This window comes from Silurus meridionalis, chromosome 26 (genome assembly GCF_014805685.1).
Source record: "Silurus meridionalis isolate SWU-2019-XX chromosome 26, ASM1480568v1, whole genome shotgun sequence".
Lineage (NCBI taxonomy): Eukaryota > Metazoa > Chordata > Actinopteri > Siluriformes > Siluridae > Silurus > Silurus meridionalis.
Genome location: NC_060909.1, coordinates 8220552 through 8238134, shown reverse-complemented (window position 1 = coordinate 8238134; position 17583 = coordinate 8220552). Strand labels below are relative to the sequence as shown.

Genomic DNA, 17583 nt, shown 5'->3' with positions numbered 1-17583 from the left:
TTCTCCTTCCAATATACCCCATGTCCCTTCTCTGCACATGTCCAAACCATCCCAATCTCACCTCCCTCACTTTGTCTCCAAAACGTCCTACATGGGCTGTCCCTCTAATAAACTCGTTTCTAATCCTGTCCATCCTCGTCACTCCCAACAAAAGCCTCAACATCTTCAGCTCTGCTACCTCCAGCTCCACCTCCTGTCTTTTACTCAATGCCACTGTCTCTAAACCATACAACATCACAGGTCTCACTACAGTCCTATAAACTTTCCCTTTCACTCTTGCAGATACTCTTCTATCACAAATCACTCCTGCCACTATTCTCCACCCACTCCACCTATCTCAAAAAATTAAAATACTTTTTTTAATGAGATGTTGGCCTTCTGGAAAGTATTTTCATTTACTGCATATGTACTCAATACTTGGTTGGGGCTCCTTTTGCATTAATTACTGCCTCATTTCGGTTTTGCATGGAGGTCAGTCTGTGGCACTGCTGAGGTGATATGAAAGCCCAGATTTCTTTGACGGTGGATTTCAGCTCATTTGCATTTTTGGTCTCTTGTTTCTCATTTTTCTTTTGACAATAACCTATAGATTTTCTATGGGGTTCAGGTCTGGTGAGGTTGCTGGCCAGTCAAGCACATCAACACCATGGTCATTTAACCACCTTTTAGAGCTTTTGGCAGTGTGGGCAGGTGCCAAATCCTGCTGGAGAATGAAATCAGCATCTCTATAAAGCTGGTCAGCAGAGGGAAGCATGAAGTGCTCTAAAACGTCCTGGTAGACGGCTTTGCTGACCTTGGACTTGATAAAACACAGTGGACCAACATCAGCAGATGACATGACTCCCAAAACCACCACTGACTGTGCAAACTTTACACTGGACATCATGCAACTTGGATTCTGTGCCTTTCCACTCTTCTTCCAGACTCTGGGGCCTTGATTTCCAAATAAAATGCAAAATATTCTTTCTTTTCATCTGAAAAGACGACTTTGGCCCACTGAGCAATAGTCCAGTCCAGTCCTTTTTTGTCCTTTGCCCATTTAAGACACCTCTGACATCTCTGGTTCAGGAGTGGCTTGACACAAGGAATGGGTCAGTTGTAGCCCATGGATACGTCTGTGCATTGTGGCTCCCGAAGCACTGACTCCAGCTGCAGTCCACTCATTGTGAATCTCCACAAATTCTCGAATGGGCTTAATTTCACCTTTTTCTATCACATTTTTCAATTTCATTCCACTCTGTGAACAGCCAACTTCTTTAGCAATGACCTTTTGTGTTTTACACTCCATGTGCAGGGTGTCAATGATCGTCTTCTGGACAAATGTCAAGTCAGCAGTTTTCCACATGATTGTGTAACCTAAACCAGACTGAGACACCATTTAAAGGCTCAGGAAATTTTTACAGGTGTTAGGATTTAATGAGCTGATTAGAGTGTGACACCACGAGTTTCCAATATTGAACTTTTTCACAATATTAAAATTTTCATAGATACTAAATTTTGGGTTTTCATTAGCTGTAAGCTAAAATCATTAAAATTAAAAGAAACAACACTTAATTATATCAGTCTGTGTGTGATGAATCTATAATATATGAGTTTCACTTTTTAGTCTCGTTCTAATTTATTGAGATGCACGTGTATATGTGATGAAAATCTGAATTGTGGGGACTTTGGTTTTGGGTAATCAGTAGCACCATCTGCTGGTAGTCTAATTTCAAGAACTATAACCATCAGAATGGGTATGTATGAAATCTTTGGTCAATATTTTGCATTCATACAAAAAAGATCACATAATTAGATTATTTATAAACATTATTATAGATTGATCTGTTAAATCAGTTATGTAATGTTATAGAGGTTTACATGAAACTTTCATTATTCTTGCATAAGCAAATGTAGGTTTGTTTTTAAGAAAATTGTTGTACTGTTTATTGTAACAATGGCAATTTTAAGTTAATAATTTTTAAGTTTGTCTGCATTAATATACATTAATATATTATAAAAAATATTATATTTATACACAGAAAGAATTGTTATCAATGGTTTATTTATTAATATATAAATATAATATATTCAATACATTGTGAGCATCATTGAAAAAAAAAAAAACAGAGGTTGCTAGTTGGAATTCAGCTTATCCTTTTACTTCATATCTTGGTCAAGTAGAAGCTACATTTTGAACTTCATAAACATCATTTGAACCAGTTATAGCAGGTACATGAGCAGTATTTAAATCAGTAACCTCCACTTTGTGAGTCAAACCTCTTACAAGAAAGCCACAAGAATAATTCCTCACGGATAGCGACTTTATTTCGTGCTTCATCAATTGATTGATATTTTAAGCTGTAAAAAACATAAAACAAACAATCAAATTAAGTTCAGCCATAAACACACACACAGTAAAATATTCTAATTGTTAATTTTATTAATATTTAATTCAATTAATTCAAAATGTTTTACTGCATTTCCTGTTTCTTTCGATCGCATTATGCAACTCATTATAGGAAACCAAGGATCTAAAAAAGAAAACATTACATTTACTAAATGAGGAAGCAAAATACCAGAACATAAATATCATTTATATTACCTTGCTAAAGGATTAGTTTATTCAAGTGATTTTTGCATTTGTGATGATAAACTGAATCCAGATGACTAATATTTATAAACTGACGGATTCATTGTAAAAGATTTTACCTGTGATTGTCCTGTAAAAGATGCAATGTTTCTTCCAACTGCTTTAAGAGTTTATCTTGCTGTTGAAAGACTTGTGTTTCTCTGTCTAGATGTTGCCCCAATTCCAACAGTGAGGTGTATTAATAAATGCACACACACACACACACACACACACACACACACACACACACACACACACACACACACACACATACACACACACACACACACAATGTATATCTCATTGTTTGTTTATATTGTGTTTTATGTATGTTCTATTTAATGTAAATGCTCAATACTTTCCAATCTTCATTTTCTCAGCCCGCAAAATAAAGTTCTCTTTTAAAGCCGAGATCAGTTTTGCCTTTAACGATTCCTATAACATAGAAGTATTTTGTTTATTTAGAAACAGAGCAGTTAAATCTTAAAATGTTATCTTGAAAAAAAAAACCTGTTCATGTTGGGTTTTTTCAAGTTGTCTATTTAGTCGTCGAATTTCATCTGATGCTGATCGGTGTTCTTCATAGCATTTCCACTCTTCATTTCCAACCTGTTTACTTCCCAAACTGCTTTGAGCCTGCCTTAATTTCTCCACATCCCACCATTCCTTGCTTTCCCATGTTTTCCCATGTCTTGCTTTTAGCTCATCCTTATTTCCTCTTATATTCCTTTTCTCAGGTTGTGATGGTGGAACTGGTTTGGTCAGAGGTAAGAGAAGTAGGATGGCTTTTGCTGTGAGCAACCATAGAAATCATTGCAGAAGTTGTATTATTTTAATGATGATGAATTCTTTGATAGATTACATTATACATTTTACATTTTAAAGCATTTTTATCTTACCCAACATATAGTATTACAGAGGGAATGTCATTTTCATCTCAGTAATTTATTTAGCAGCCTCTAAAACATTGCTAACAGTTTTCGTATCAACAACATTAGCTTATTATGCAGTTTAACTTGCAAATGCCCCTGTGCACAAGTCAGCTCTATTAAGATATGGTTTACATGGTTTGAAGATGGAGATCTTGAGTGGCCTGTTAGGAAGCTCTGATCTCAACCCTACTGAACACCTTTGGGATGAATTGGAACACTGCACTCCAGGCCTCCTTATCCTACATCAGTACCTGACTTTTCTAACTCCCCTGTGGCTGATGAACACAAATGTCCACAAGCACACTCTGGAATTTAGTATAGCATCTTCTCAGAGTAGTAGAGAGAATTATAGGAGCAAATTGGGATGTGGAATGTGGACTGCAATGCTCAAAAAGCACATACCATACTTAGGGCCAGGTGTCCACAAACATTTGGAAATATAGTGTATATGTGTTTGAATATTGTGCTGCTTATTATTTCTTACCTTCTTATTTATCATATAAGAATCAGCAATTCCAAGTGTCATTATTCAACTCAGGGGGTCTGTATCACTTATTTATAATCCTTTTTGAAAATGGGATCGTCATATAATAAACTAAATCCATGATTATTATAGAATGATTTATTTTAATCCCAATAGCTCTTAGTTGGTTTGAGGTCAGGGCTCTGTGCAGGATCCTCCAATCATTCCACTAAAGCCTTGGAACACTATGTCTGTAAGGCACTTGCTTGGAGCACAGGAACATTGTCATGCTGGAAAAAGCTTCTAGCACTACTCACACTCTTGTACATATATCCTACCAATTGTGTGCTTCTAAAATTGTGGTTGTGATTTTCTGGTGTCTGTGAACGTTTGGCCATGTATTACGGGGACACTATACTGTAAAAAAAAAAAAATAAATAAAAAAAAAAAAGCACCGTCCTTCGGATGAGACGTTAAACCGAGGTCCTGACTCTCTGTGGTCATTAAAAAAAATCCCAGGATGTCTTTCGAAAACGAGTAGGGGTGTGCCCCGGCATCCTGGCCAAACTTGCCCGCTGGCCTACTAATCATCCCCTCATATTAATTGGCTATATCACTCTATCTCCTCTCCACTAATATGCTGGTGTCTGGTGGGCGTTCTGGCGCAATATGGCTGCCGTCGCATCATCCAGGTGGATGCTGCACATTGGTGGTGGTTGAGGAGAATCCCCCCTTTCATATGTAAAGCGCTTTGAGTGCTGCAGAAAAGCGCTATATAAATGTAACGAATTATTATTATTATTATTATTAGTCTTGAAAACATTAATATATGTTTACATTTATGACAAAGAATTTTCCAGAGTGACTTATAATGATCTTGTTTATAAAACTGAGAAGCTGCGGGTTAGGGCCTTTCTCAAGGGCTCAGCAGTGACACCTTGGTGGTGTTAGCATTTAAACTGTTAAGAGTACTCACTCAAAATTACTTTAAAAAGGCACATCACTTACAGTGCACTTTAAAATGGATGCTTACCCATAAAGTTAGGATTGAGATGGAGAGAGAATTGTCCATTCCAATGCTCATCTACCAAGTCTAGCAGAGTCCTCAACACAGCACACACATCAGGGCCAAATGGCTGGACAGCTGTACCAGGCAAAGAGCTACCTTGGGCTTCTGGTAAGAACACCTGAACACATACAGTATCATGTACCACTGTATGTTCTACTTTACCAAAGGGCATACACCATTAAGCTATATGACATCTACTGAATATAAGCTCTTCAGGACAGCTACATAAGCTTACTTTACATACACAATTTTAAGGGCTTTTTCTAACAGGCTCCATTCGTAATCCAAACAGCAAAAGCTTTTAACAATTGTAATGATGTTTATGTAGCACTTGTGTTGACATAAGCATGTTGAATTAATGTTGCGCATCATGTGCCAAGTATCTGTTGAGTTGAAAGTGCTCTGTACTCTGAAAAACTCTGAAAGTCAGTATGTCAGCTCCAAAAGAGACATAACACTAGCTTATATTGACCAAAATGTGACTTTGAGCTTCACAACTTTTGCAAATTGTTTATGAAGATTTATGTCATGTTATATTCTTTGACAGTTTTCCTCTGAAATCTCATTAAATTGTTTTTCTGTAGTACTTCTAACCACAGAGATTGTCACAAAGCTTATATAGTAATAGTAAATAACTGCAATAAATGTATACATTATACATTTTACATTTGTACATTATCCATAATTATATTATACTGTGGTCTATTGGCCAGAGAGCATAAAGGACATTTTTAATGTCCTGATCAAAAACTTATATATAGCATGTGTATCTAGCTAACCCTAGAAATATTCACTTAGTATACCAGAATGTGAGTTGTTATAAACCAAATGTATTCTATATTTAATAAACTGGATTGGCTTAATGAGTGAAAGCCATTAATTTCCTGATAGAGAAATATTTGAATGAAATCCATTTCGCCAAATTCTTTTAGAAAGTAAAACTATATTTCTCTTTTTGAAATCATGGTAAATGACAGCCAGTTCTTTCCATATAAAGACAGTGGGTTTCCTCTTGAGTTTTCCTTGTCACCAATGGCTTCCCCTCTAGGGATAAATTCAAAACTATATTTGGATTTCTGTGGCTTTGTGACATTTAATATGCACTTTTAACAATGACTTTTTCTATATATATTTATAACTTAAGGAGAATATTCAGAATTAAAATACAATTTAGAATTTATTTAATATAAATCTAAAAAGCAAACCTGTTCCTTGGTTTTCAGCTGTTGTTTAGAAGTCTGCTGCATTTCCTGTTTGTCTGGGTTTAATAATGTTTTCATTTGGAGTCTATATTTTGGTGATATTTTCATTTGTTTCATCTCATATATTTGTGTGGCAGCATCAGATTGGTGAGTTGCTTCATACAAGTCTATAGAACAAAAAGAGACACTTTACTATGAAAGAAATTGAATCTTTTTACAGTATAAGTTTTTGCAAGGTGTTTAGCAATTCTGGTGCAAATTAATTATTTCAGGCTTTTTTTTTTCTTTATTCCTGTGAGATGTTACATATCTGTCATGCATCACAGCATTACCTGCACAATGCACAATGTCATTAAATGGCAGTAAAACTGTAAACAATTTCTAATATAGGAGATAAAAATTGGGCTTCACTGTTAACTACAATAAACAACAGCAAAGGAATGAGTAGTCATAGTCATATTCATTCTAAATTCAACATTGTAGAAGAAGAGACAGTAAACATTGGACAGAAAATTCCAACATGCAACGCATTAACTTCAGAAGTTGTATAATGTGGGTAATGTATGAACTTAACCAAAGTGAAAATAAACCAAAATCATGTATGTGTGGAATAAATCTTGTATGTGATTGAACATTATAAAGATTAATATGCAAGGCCTTCAGGATAAATTCTCATTTAAATCCCTACATTTGGAATGTTTCATACTGTAGTTATAACATTTTAAAAGACATTTTATGATATAATTTATAAGGCCTTCTATAAAATTAAATGAATGTAAAATGAGAAAAATACTTTAGTACCATTGGTAAGGCGGAGCAGTCTGTCAGTACGTGCTTCCAGCTCTGTTTCGGTTTCAGCCAAAGTGTGATTCATTGAGGTCTGTGACAACACAACATACCTAAAATTCATGCCCGATGGTTTATTGGTTCCTTCTGTAGGCTCAGAGTCCAAATAGAAAGATTTGATCTCTGGTGAGCTCCATATAAGAGTGTGCACTGAATACTGATCAGTTCTCCATAATGAAGGTGATGCTTTTTAAGTCTTACAAAAAGTCCCTGTCTTTGAAAAGCAGTTCCTGTTTAAAAGCCACTTTGAAGTCTTTTGATTGAGGAGGAATGCAGAACAGAGTGAGAAGGACCAGGATATAATTTGTCATCTGAAAGATTTAAAATAACAATGTAAATGCTTAGTCATCATTTGTAGTATTTTCACTTTCTGTATCCCTTACATTAATTAATATTATAGTAATGCAATTTTATAGCACTGAAGTGCATTAGCTCCTTTTCCTCAGATACCAAATTATTGCTGGTAGACAGAAAATAATGCACATAATACAATTATGGTGTCACATATGATAACTAATTATAAAAAAATCTTAATATATTTCAGTTGTTACCTATCATATTATATCTGGTGTTTAGTGCTCACCTCATAAAATCCTGTTGATCACATTGTTGACCCTCATTCTTGAGGGATTCTTGTCCAAGATTTGCAAAGTTTTATATAAGAGGGGCTGTTTTGCACCACCTGAAAGATATTGAAGTTCACTGCAAGTAGTGAAGACAGGAAAGATTGCCTTTGTAGTCATAGAGACACAAAGACTGGCCCAACAACTTTACAGCTGAAGGCAGGTAGACTTTAAAGTTCAAGTATCACCATAGCAGCCTAATGTAGCAACATCTAAAAGCTGAGCTGGCCATCGATTACAGCTATTCACAGTCAGAAGTTGTTTCCAGTTACCATGTAACTAAAGGAAAGAATTTTATTGAACTTAATGTTTAGATTTCTGTAAGTATTAGTATGATGATGAGGATGATATTGAAAATGATGATAAGCATGTGCAAACTACTTGACTAGTAAATCATTCTCTGCTTGTTACTTTGCACACTCTATAATTACTATGTACTATCTGTATAATCACCTGTTGGTTGCTGGAATTTTTAAATGAACTCTTGACACAATTAATATACTTCAATATGCAGTATTATAGAAAATAATAAACACCCCACAGTAAATTTAAATACTTAAATTTAAGTATTTAATATACTATTAACTATAAGTTTTTATAAAAATATAAATATATTGATTTTGCATCCCGATTTTGTTTTAAATCTGTTTTTCTAAAATACAAGCAAATTAATAATTTACACCACAGAAATGTTAGTGACGACAAATCAAAGAAGGAATGTGACCTTTTTTTGATCTGTGTAAAAAATCGCGAACTGGGAAATTTGCTGGATTAGGTAAAAGGATGGATTATAAGGACATATTTGGAAATCAAGTCTATTTTTATGCTTTTGTGATAAGAGAGGTGAAGTAAGGCAATAGTGGCCAGTTTGATCATAACCTTTGGTATGACTTCATTCAATGAAAAAAACTTTCAGGTTAAATATACTGTTTTGTCTATAAACTCAAAATTATGACTGTATAGAAATTAGATTGGAAAGAAAATTAATTCTAAAATAATTGCAGATATACAGGATGTACTGTGTGCCATTTTTTAGATAATGCTTTTCTTGTCTGTATATTATCATTTAATAACTACAGCAATATAACTGCAGTCCTCATGTGATGATATACAGCACTTCCACACCCTAATTCAAGACTGCAATCTAAGTTTGACAAGCAATTAATCAGACAATTTATCATAAACTAAAAATGCAGCAGCAGAGCTCTTTTAAGGAATGGTTCAAGGAATTCATTCAAGTCGTGGCTTCAGGCAAAAAAAAAGGGGGCCACATTTGAACAGATCCTACATGAGATATGGTTTTGATTAGAGACTTCCAAGGAGATGTCCCAAACAAACGTTGCCATGAACCAGCGTGTTTAGTTAAAAAAAAACACGCGAGGCAGGCGAGAAGTGCCGGAGCCAGGTGCCGAGCTGTTATTTTGTGTATGTTTCTGCTGCCATGGTGACAGAAGGACCCACATAGGCATCCTGTTCCTCTCAAACACCAGGGAAGGGGCGGTGGACACTTCACATCACTCTGTCCACTGTCCACATAAATGAGCAGCTTGGGCCTGACTGTGTGTGTCTGGATGAGACAGGACATTAACTTTTTTTCTTTCTAAACCAGGCTTGATATTCTCAGCCACATACACACCACAAGCAGTTATTAACGCTAGTGTATGTTGGTCACCATGGATAAATGCAAAATAATCTCTTTACTAAAGGAATAGTTCAAAATGTGCACAGATTTGATAATTATGCATTGCTGACATTTCTAACTTTTTCTTTTTAGGCATATTTTTAGCATGATCTACATTTGGAGTTGCTTTTATGTGCAATACATGCTTGAATGTGTCAAATTAATATATTGTCATATATAATCATTTATGAATTTTTCCTTTTTAAATTCTTGTATAAAGGCAGTCTATTATTCAGTTTTATTTCAGCCTTCAGTATGAGGATGAGAAATTGTTCATGTATGAAATAATATACCATATATAAAGAAACAAAAAAACAATCTAAAATGAAACTTTCACCACATGATAAACACGATTAGACAACGTCAATGTTCAATATAATATGATGATGGCACATTATTATGCTGTTTGTCCAGAAATTATGTATGTTTACAGGTAAATGACAATGTTCTCATGAACTAGGATAAATTATTAGAGAAACAATGCAGTTTGTTGTTTCTTATCATGAATGTATACATCAGGATGTGTAGTTTATCTGTATCCATTAAAGTGCAACTAAGAAGGCAGGCATATTTTATGCTTGAAGACCAAAAAAGAAATGATGAAATTATAATGTACACATCTAGCACTGCTGTCAAAAATGTCATAAGAATGAAGTTTCTTTCAGTCATTTGAGGTTTATGAACTATGTCGTTACAGAAAAAAAACGTCTGAACACAATTAGCATCACGTGCATTTGCATCACATCCAAACCCCAATGAAAATGAACAATATTGCATAGTATATGTACACAACATTTTTTAAGGCTGCATCAGTGGATTCTTTGGGCAGTTATGGGCTCTTAGACTTTTAAAAAGGTTATAATAGAACTAAATAATTCTTCAAAAGCTTTTAGATTTTATCATTTTAGTAAAAACAAAATCCCTCAGCAGCAGCATAGCTACCACTTATTATACTCCAAGCAGAGGCATGTCAAAATAACAGGCAAAGTATGGGTATGTAGACCTGTGGTATGGATGTTTTATGTTCTGAATTTATTAAAGCAAGATGGGTAGATCATACCTCAAATAATCAATTAAGTAATATCTAAAACACTGATTCTACTACTGTTTCTTATCCACTCAAACTGCATGAGCATGTCACAACTTAATTTGCATTTAGAAATTTTACTTTATTTATTCATCATTCTGCTGAAATCAATTCCTGGCTATACCAGTGCTTTCTTCTTTCTAATTTGTTAGTATTAATTTAATTTTATATAGACATTGATGTGTTTTTTTTTTTTACTTTACTGCTTGAGAAATAAAATGAGCTCATAAATGAAAACTGTTATAATTAATGAGTGGATAATTCATCATCCAGTGCTTTGCAACCACGCAGGTCACTTTCATTAACAAAACACTTAAACATATTGACATCAAGATGTAAAGAAAAGAGAAAGAAAAAACCCTTGTATTAGTTTTGCTTTGGTATAAAGTTTAAAATTGGCCAGATTTAGAAAAATGCATTAATATTGGATCAAATATTTTGCAGAAACATTTTAAAATAACATAAACGTAACACTGATGCATCTAAATGACTGCATCCGGAGACACCAAACACAGCTGTTTACATAATTTCCTGACATTCACTGGCTTCCACCATGACAACATTTAGGTCTGCCTTTGGTCCAGATGTAAGTGCTGATGGAAATGGAGCTCTTCCAGATTCTTCACGTGATCCATTAGCCTTAGCGACCTTCACTTAGTTTTGGTCTTCTCATCGTAAGTCCCTGCATTCTTATATGCTGAAACATAGCCAGTGTTCTCTACAATCTCCTCACGTCCGCTTTTTCCTTTGCCTTTGCCGCTCATATCAAAGCGCTCCTTGTGAGAGCCTGTGTACTTGGAAGTGTCTGTTAATCTGTCCACTGCTCCTCCCTTTGACACTTTCTGAAAACAAGTACACATGATAATTTTAGAGGACATAACAAATTACATATTTATTATAGGAGTTATAATTTGCATCCTGACAGGGTTGGCTGTGTGAGATATATATTAAATATGAGGTTATGTCATTGAAAATAACTCTTCATGAACTCTTGCTCTTTAAGCTAAATGTACATAGATAAAGATAGCTTGAGCTACTCAATCATCACTGAGCACACAGAAAGAATTTGGAATGGGAAAGCCTAAGCAGTATTATTATACATAATGTGATATGACTAATATTGACAGGGGTGATGGTTGAAAGACAAGTTTATATTTCAGAAATGACAACTAATTCACTGGGATTTATAAGGCTCCACATAATCTACACCTTTTATATTATACAGAATAACATGCATGATATTTAATAATGGAAAAAGTATCATTGTGGCTGGTTTTTTACACATTCATCTTAAAATGTGCATACGTAAAAGCTTGAATTTTAAGCTTTCAATAAACAAAATATTCTAATAAAAGCCAAATAATTATTAAATCTAAACTCGTCTTCTAAATTATCATTTACATAAATACAATTGTGTAAATTGTCTTCTATATTGTCATATACATGTACTGCATGTGCATATTTTATGCATGTCAGATTGCTTGTCTCACCGTTACACCAACATTGGTAGGTTCCTTGCCCTCGATCAGCTTGTGGAGGGCCTGCAATGCTTCTTCTTTGCTTTGACCTTTAAACTTCTTCAGGGCCAGGTCTTCCAGAGCTTTCTGAAACTCCTCATAAGTGATCACCCGAGATGATTTTGCTCTAAACACCCATGAACAATATACAACATATTCCATGTTTTCAAAATTTTCATTGCTTTAAGACAAAATCCAATGTTGATTTGTCAACAATTTTGTCAAATTATATGTAAAATATTTGTTTTATTATAATTAGAATAACAGACATTTGTCTCAACTGTAAGTAGGCTTATTAAGGAATTGTTAAATGGCACATAGTTTTAGCTTTCTAAAAGAGTTCTAGTTGAAGGAATTAATTTTTATAGAAAAAAAGAAAAATTTCATGGTTTTCTCTAATGCAACAATCAGAAGAACATTTAGGGTTCTAGATTTAATCTTTTTTTCTTTCTTTCTTTCTTTTAAGTATAAATATGTCGGAAACATTTTTGATTTCATATTTTTTTTCATTGACTACTTTCCTTTATAATGCATATACAACTATAGAACATACAAACCAAAATATAGCATTTATATTTACTCCCTATTTGCTATATTAATATAGTTATTCAATATTATATAGTAATATTAATGATATAGATATAGTTATAGTATAACATTAACGTTTTCAAAATTTTCTGTTACTTGTCAACTCACTTGACTTTAGTGAAGACAATATCTACATCGGTGGACGTGACATTTTTGCCATCAATAACTTTGCAGTCCTTACAGAGTTTAGCCCAGTTTTTTCCATTCATCTCTTTGCCTGTGGCTTTGGTATCTCCATGGATGGCAAACCGCTTGAAGGCAAATAGCAGCTGGTCCACATCTGTGCTCTCTGCCATCCTGCCTATCCTGGAAAAAGAAAAGTTTTTTTTAAAAGGCCAACATAGAAATAAGTTAAAATCTACATTGCAAAGTTATTAAACGGGTAAATTTATGTTGCATGAATTCATATTCATATTTGTTCAAATAACAGTTAATGATTCTAGCTTCCTGCAAGTATTTTTCATGGCTTGTTGTCCTTCGTTGTAGGAATATATCAAATTACATTAAAACTTCAAATGTTATCCTAAAAGCAACAAACCAAAGTATTGGTCTTTTTCTTACAACTTTGTATGTGTGCTTTTCTTTAGACAAATTTTGTCATTTTGTTAAATAAGCTTCAGCGTATATTATGAGCACTTGTCTTGTAAGTGCATACTTATAATAATGAAAATATAGGAATTTTTAGCCAGCAATTCATTTGAATTAAAATTCAAGTTCTGGATGATAATATAACTCAACACCAGTTTAATGTAAGATGTATTTATACAACAGTGAGAGAAGTCAATCCTAATTGTGGGAAGCAGTACAAGTGTGTATAGAGGGTTTATTTAAATGATCTTGTGAGAATGTTACTGTGGAATCTTTCAGATAGATGTCAGAATTTTGGCAGTGGACGACTCTACACTGAGCTGATGGAAGGGACAATGTGGTGGGTGGTATGCTGGGTGGGCTTGGCCTGACTTCAATGCACAGCCTCCTAATTAGATTTTGGCCTTAAACATAGAAAAACAAATGCTCGCAGGCACGTACACAGCCATTTATGCAACCAGTGATACAGATGCACAATCTATAAGGCCAGTTATTTAATTCGGAGCTGCTATGGATTAGTGGGTGTTCATTCAGTTTTAACATACCACTTATTGAACAGAAGTAGGATAGCAGGTTTGCTTTGTGTAGGTTAGAGTTGATTTGATCTCTATTGTGTGGTGTGTCTAAATATAGTAGTGAAAACTAATCTGTTTTTACTGCATATGGTGGAATACCTCATACCACACACACACACACACACACACACACACACACACACACACACACACACACACACACACACACACACACACACAGAGTGTAGAAGAGTCTCTCAGTCTGCATCTACTGCTTGTGCACTCTCAGGAAGTGTCCATGGAAACCTTTACATAAACCTGGGAAACACCTATTCACACACACACACACACACACTTGCTTTAATGTCCTTGACTACTCCTTCAGTTGCTCCTTCAGTCCAGTTGCTACGTGTAACCTTAACCCCAAACTCACTAAGCCGTATAAAGCAGATAAATGTCGCCACAATGTCAAAAACATTGTGTTTGTGTGTGTGTGTGTGTGTGTGTGTGTGTGTGTGTGTGTGTGTGTGTGTGTGTGTGTGTGTGTGTGTGTGTGTGTGTGTGTGGGGGGGGGGGTTGTTCCCCGTAAAGTAACAAAAACAGGTGTGCATTGTTTTTTTTATGTTGTTGTTTCATTTATTCATGCCATTTCCCATGATGTACTCCATGAAAAATTTAAACAAATACAAAATGCAAGAAAACAATCCAAAAGTGCAAACTCTATGAAAAACACCCAAACTTAATAATGCTTTCATGCATTCATTTAAGTCAGACATATTAAAAACCCTACCATTGCATGAGTTGCAATTGCTCCAGAGTGGTGCAGAGAGCAAAGGTATGACTGCAATTAATTACATGATTCACTTCAATGCACCTCATTTGTCATTACCTTCACACTGTGGTCATGAAATCATTTCTGGCATTTAACAGCTTTGTGGCACTACATCATGATGTCTTGATGTTGATAGAGAGAGAAAGATACATACACATTTATAGACAGGTTTAACACATTCCTCTACTGATATGCCATTATGTTGCAAGGGCTTTTCCACTGAATGCCATTATGAATCTATAACACATTTATAAATCTGAATAAGTTGTTGAATAACGATTTCTATTTGCTTTGAAAGGGACCATGATCTTGTTTTATAACTTTGTAGTACAGTAACGATATAGTAACAATAACAAATTTTCAGTATTACATTAAGACATCAGAAATAAATATATAAAAATAAGTAAATGCAAATTGCATTTACAGGGTTTGAGTGTGCATGCAAAAATAAAGTCAAATATTAATCCGTGCAGAGCATGAATCTGGTGTGTTAGTGTGTAAGAGAGTGTGAGAAATTATTCTGCAGCCTTGTGCATGTTGGTGTGTATATCAGAATGTGTTTTAGTAGTGACTGTTATAAAGCTCTTACCTATGGCACCTGGCTCCTTCCTGCACGGCTACTCCACACACACATACACACAAATGAACTCACACCCATGCACAAAAAACCTCTCTATATACAGGGCTACAGTCTACAGCACCACCTGCTCTGTCTCCTTCTCTCTTTCTCTCTCTCTATCTCTCTCTCTCTCTCTCTCACACCTCTCTCTCTCTCTCTCTCTCTCTCTCTCTCTCTCTCTCTCGTCTACTCTTTTACTTTCTTTTCAATTGAGTTTTAAAGGGCTGGGGGCTTGTTATCATCTGTTTATGCCTGTATCCATAGAGACATCCTGTTTAACATCGAGGGAGGGCAATAAAAAGAAAGTGTGCGCGCGTGTGTGAGAGACGAAGAGTTAAACAATGTCACAGGGTGGGGCAAGACTGTGTTTGTGTGTGTTTATGACTGTGTAATTTCTGATGATCAGATTTGAGCATGCAGACAGTAATATTATGCTGTCTATAGGTAGGGATGTGGTAAGGATGTGAGGTTTGGCATCTGGCTCTGTGTGTGTGTGTGTGTGTGTGTGTGCGTGCGTGTGTGTGTCTGTACCTGTGTCCGTGTGTGTGTGTGGCCATATACTCATGCATGCATATGCCCATGCATACCCATTAATAAGCTTCACCATATATTTGATGTCTTAATTTAGACATTTGGACAGACTATTCATATGAATAAAAAGCAATTCACTTAATGCAGGTGCTTAACACTATAAAATCCTACCCATTATTCAACCATAGGTGCATATTGACTTTCCAGAGTCTCACATCCATATACATTTCTCATTAGTCATTAAATAATATGTTGAAAAATGATACACTAAGAAATTAAATGCTTAAACTGAATTCTAGTCTCTCTCTCTCTCTCTCTCTCTCTCTCTCTCTCTCTCTCTATTTTCTCTTCACACTGGCTGCTTCAATAGCATTACAATTTCCAGCATTGCCCACCCTACCACCTCCATTTTGTCTGGACAGGATGAATAAACAGACGGGTGCGAGACTCTGTAATAGCCTCAAGTGAGCCAAATATGATCTAGCGCTGTCTGAGGTCATTCAAAAATATATTTTTAATTATCGCAGGCTTCGAATTAAAGACGCAAAGGAAACCCATACTGGACACTTTCCTACAAGTTAATGGGCTGCAAAGTTTTAAACAATCCCTGGATTTCGCAGCGTGTCACAGGTTTTCGTGGACTTCTCATTTTCCATCCTTAATTTTCCCTTCTATTTCTGGTATTAAAAGCAATAATATTGTAAAACATCAGTTTTCATTTTATGGTCATAACATATTTAGTTTTTTGGTTGATTAAGGATTATATAAATGTACATTATTGTTTTTAACACTAAAAGAGAGCTTTACTTCTTTTACAGAACCATACAGACAAAAGTATTGGTGTGTCTGTGACCAGCCCGTGTAAGAACAACTCTCATACACAACTCGCTCTGTTTTTTCTCAAAGCATGTGTACAAATTTGTAAAAGGTTGATTTGTGGTACAAACAAAAACCCTGCCTTTAAACCTAACCGTAACTATAGTAACCTTTCATCCAAACTGGAATTGTCTGAGCTGGTTTGAATTTGCAAGCATAATTCCTAGTCATTTCCTTTGAAACATTTGTGTTCCACGTTTGTAAAAGTTAATCACAGTTGGAATGTTTAAGTGTTGAACAGCCTGATAATCTACCTATCAGACCTCTATTCTTCTCAGGATATTTGCAGTTCAGTCACTACAGCATCACCAGTGGGTGTGTTTATAAGTACAAACACTCATTTTGTGTGTGTGTGTGTGTGTGTGTGTGTGTGTGTGTGTGTGTGTGTGTGTGTGTGTGTGTGTGTGTGTGTGTGTTTGGGCCAAAAATGACTGCATGTCATTGTAATATAGCATAAAGTCAAGTATAGTAGCATGGTCTAATACTATTTTTAACTAAGATTTATTCAAATCTTTTATGAAGGTTTTTGATATTATGCTGTAGTTTAGGCAATGCCTTATCTGCTGGCCTAAACTCTAATAGAAACACTGACTTAAGTTTTAATATATTTTTGTCCTTGAATTTGTATTAAATTATTCCGAATAGTCTATTCTCTTCAATTCATGCGCTGCATCTCGAGAGTGTCTGTTTATGGTGGAACTTTTCTCCAATTGATTTCAGCCATCACATTACTTACTACTGTAAGGCCAGCACTGTGACGACTGTGGGCGTTTTTTTTACCAGAAACTCTATGTTGCCTAAAGCTGTTGCTTTAACCAATCAGACTGCGCTTTGGTCACTCCGAGGTCAAATCGCATACTCGTCAGTGCTATCAAATTGCATTTGCTACAAACTACACATTTAAACAGTAATGCATAGAAAAACCCAGGGTCATATAATTAGGTTAATATTGATGTTTCTGCTAGAGATTTATGCAGGCAGTGCAGTTGTGGCTGCAGGGAAA

At 35.2% G+C, this 17583-nt stretch overlaps 2 protein-coding genes across 5 annotated transcripts; both read right to left on the bottom strand.

The window, feature by feature from the left end:
- Positions 1 to 2106: 2106 nt before the first annotated feature.
- On the bottom strand, positions 2107 to 7821 carry LOC124380045 (leucine-rich repeat-containing protein 36-like). The gene is made up of 8 exons (XM_046840725.1): positions 7707 to 7821; positions 7079 to 7434; positions 6281 to 6444; positions 5040 to 5193; positions 3122 to 3402; positions 2692 to 3046; positions 2458 to 2513; positions 2107 to 2340 (listed from the first exon to the last, which is right to left on the bottom strand). The coding sequence occupies exons 2-6, from the start codon at positions 7185 to 7187 to the stop codon at positions 2963 to 2965; spliced, it is 792 nt and encodes a 263-aa protein (XP_046696681.1). The 5' UTR covers positions 7188 to 7434; positions 7707 to 7821; the 3' UTR covers positions 2107 to 2340; positions 2458 to 2513; positions 2692 to 2962.
- A 1959-nt stretch (positions 7822 to 9780) lies between these two features.
- tppp3 (tubulin polymerization-promoting protein family member 3) lies at positions 9781 to 15330 on the bottom strand. Of its 4 annotated transcripts, none has more exons than XM_046840041.1 (5): positions 15144 to 15330; positions 14612 to 14676; positions 12728 to 12925; positions 12005 to 12158; positions 9781 to 11356 (listed from the first exon to the last, which is right to left on the bottom strand). In XM_046840041.1, exons 3-5 carry the CDS (start codon positions 12913 to 12915, stop codon positions 11165 to 11167), a joined length of 534 nt encoding a protein of 177 aa, XP_046695997.1. In that variant the 5' UTR covers positions 12916 to 12925; positions 14612 to 14676; positions 15144 to 15330; the 3' UTR covers positions 9781 to 11164. The 4 variants fall into 4 exon arrangements, with proteins under 4 accessions (XP_046695997.1, XP_046695998.1, XP_046695999.1 ...); XM_046840042.1 differs by having other exon boundaries at positions 12728 to 12920; XM_046840043.1 differs by lacking the exon at positions 14612 to 14676 and having other exon boundaries at positions 12728 to 12920.
- Positions 15331 to 17583: the final 2253 nt, after the last annotated feature.

Excerpts from the sequence above, each read along its gene's own strand:
- tppp3 (XM_046840041.1), bottom strand. The coding sequence starts at position 12,915 with ATGGCAGAGAGCACAGATGTGGACCAGCTGCTATTTGCCTTCAAGCGG. Across the intron at positions 12,159-12,727 it reads ATTGTCTTCACTAAAGTCAA|AGCAAAATCATCTCGGGTGA; the intron begins GTGAGTTGACAA and ends ATGGGTGTTTAG. Across the intron at positions 11,357-12,004 it reads CTACCAATGTTGGTGTAACG|AAAGTGTCAAAGGGAGGAGC; the intron begins GTGAGACAAGCA and ends ACTTGTTTTCAG.
- LOC124380045 (XM_046840725.1), bottom strand. The coding sequence starts at position 7,187 with ATGAATTTTAGGTATGTTGTGTTGTCACAGACCTCAATGAATCACACT. Across the intron at positions 5,194-6,280 it reads AGCTGAAAACCAAGGAACAG|GTGTTCTTACCAGAAGCCCA; the intron begins GTTTGCTTTTTA and ends GTATGTGTTCAG. Across the intron at positions 3,047-3,121 it reads AAAAAACCCAACATGAACAG|GAATCGTTAAAGGCAAAACT; the intron begins GTTTTTTTTTTC and ends TCTATGTTATAG.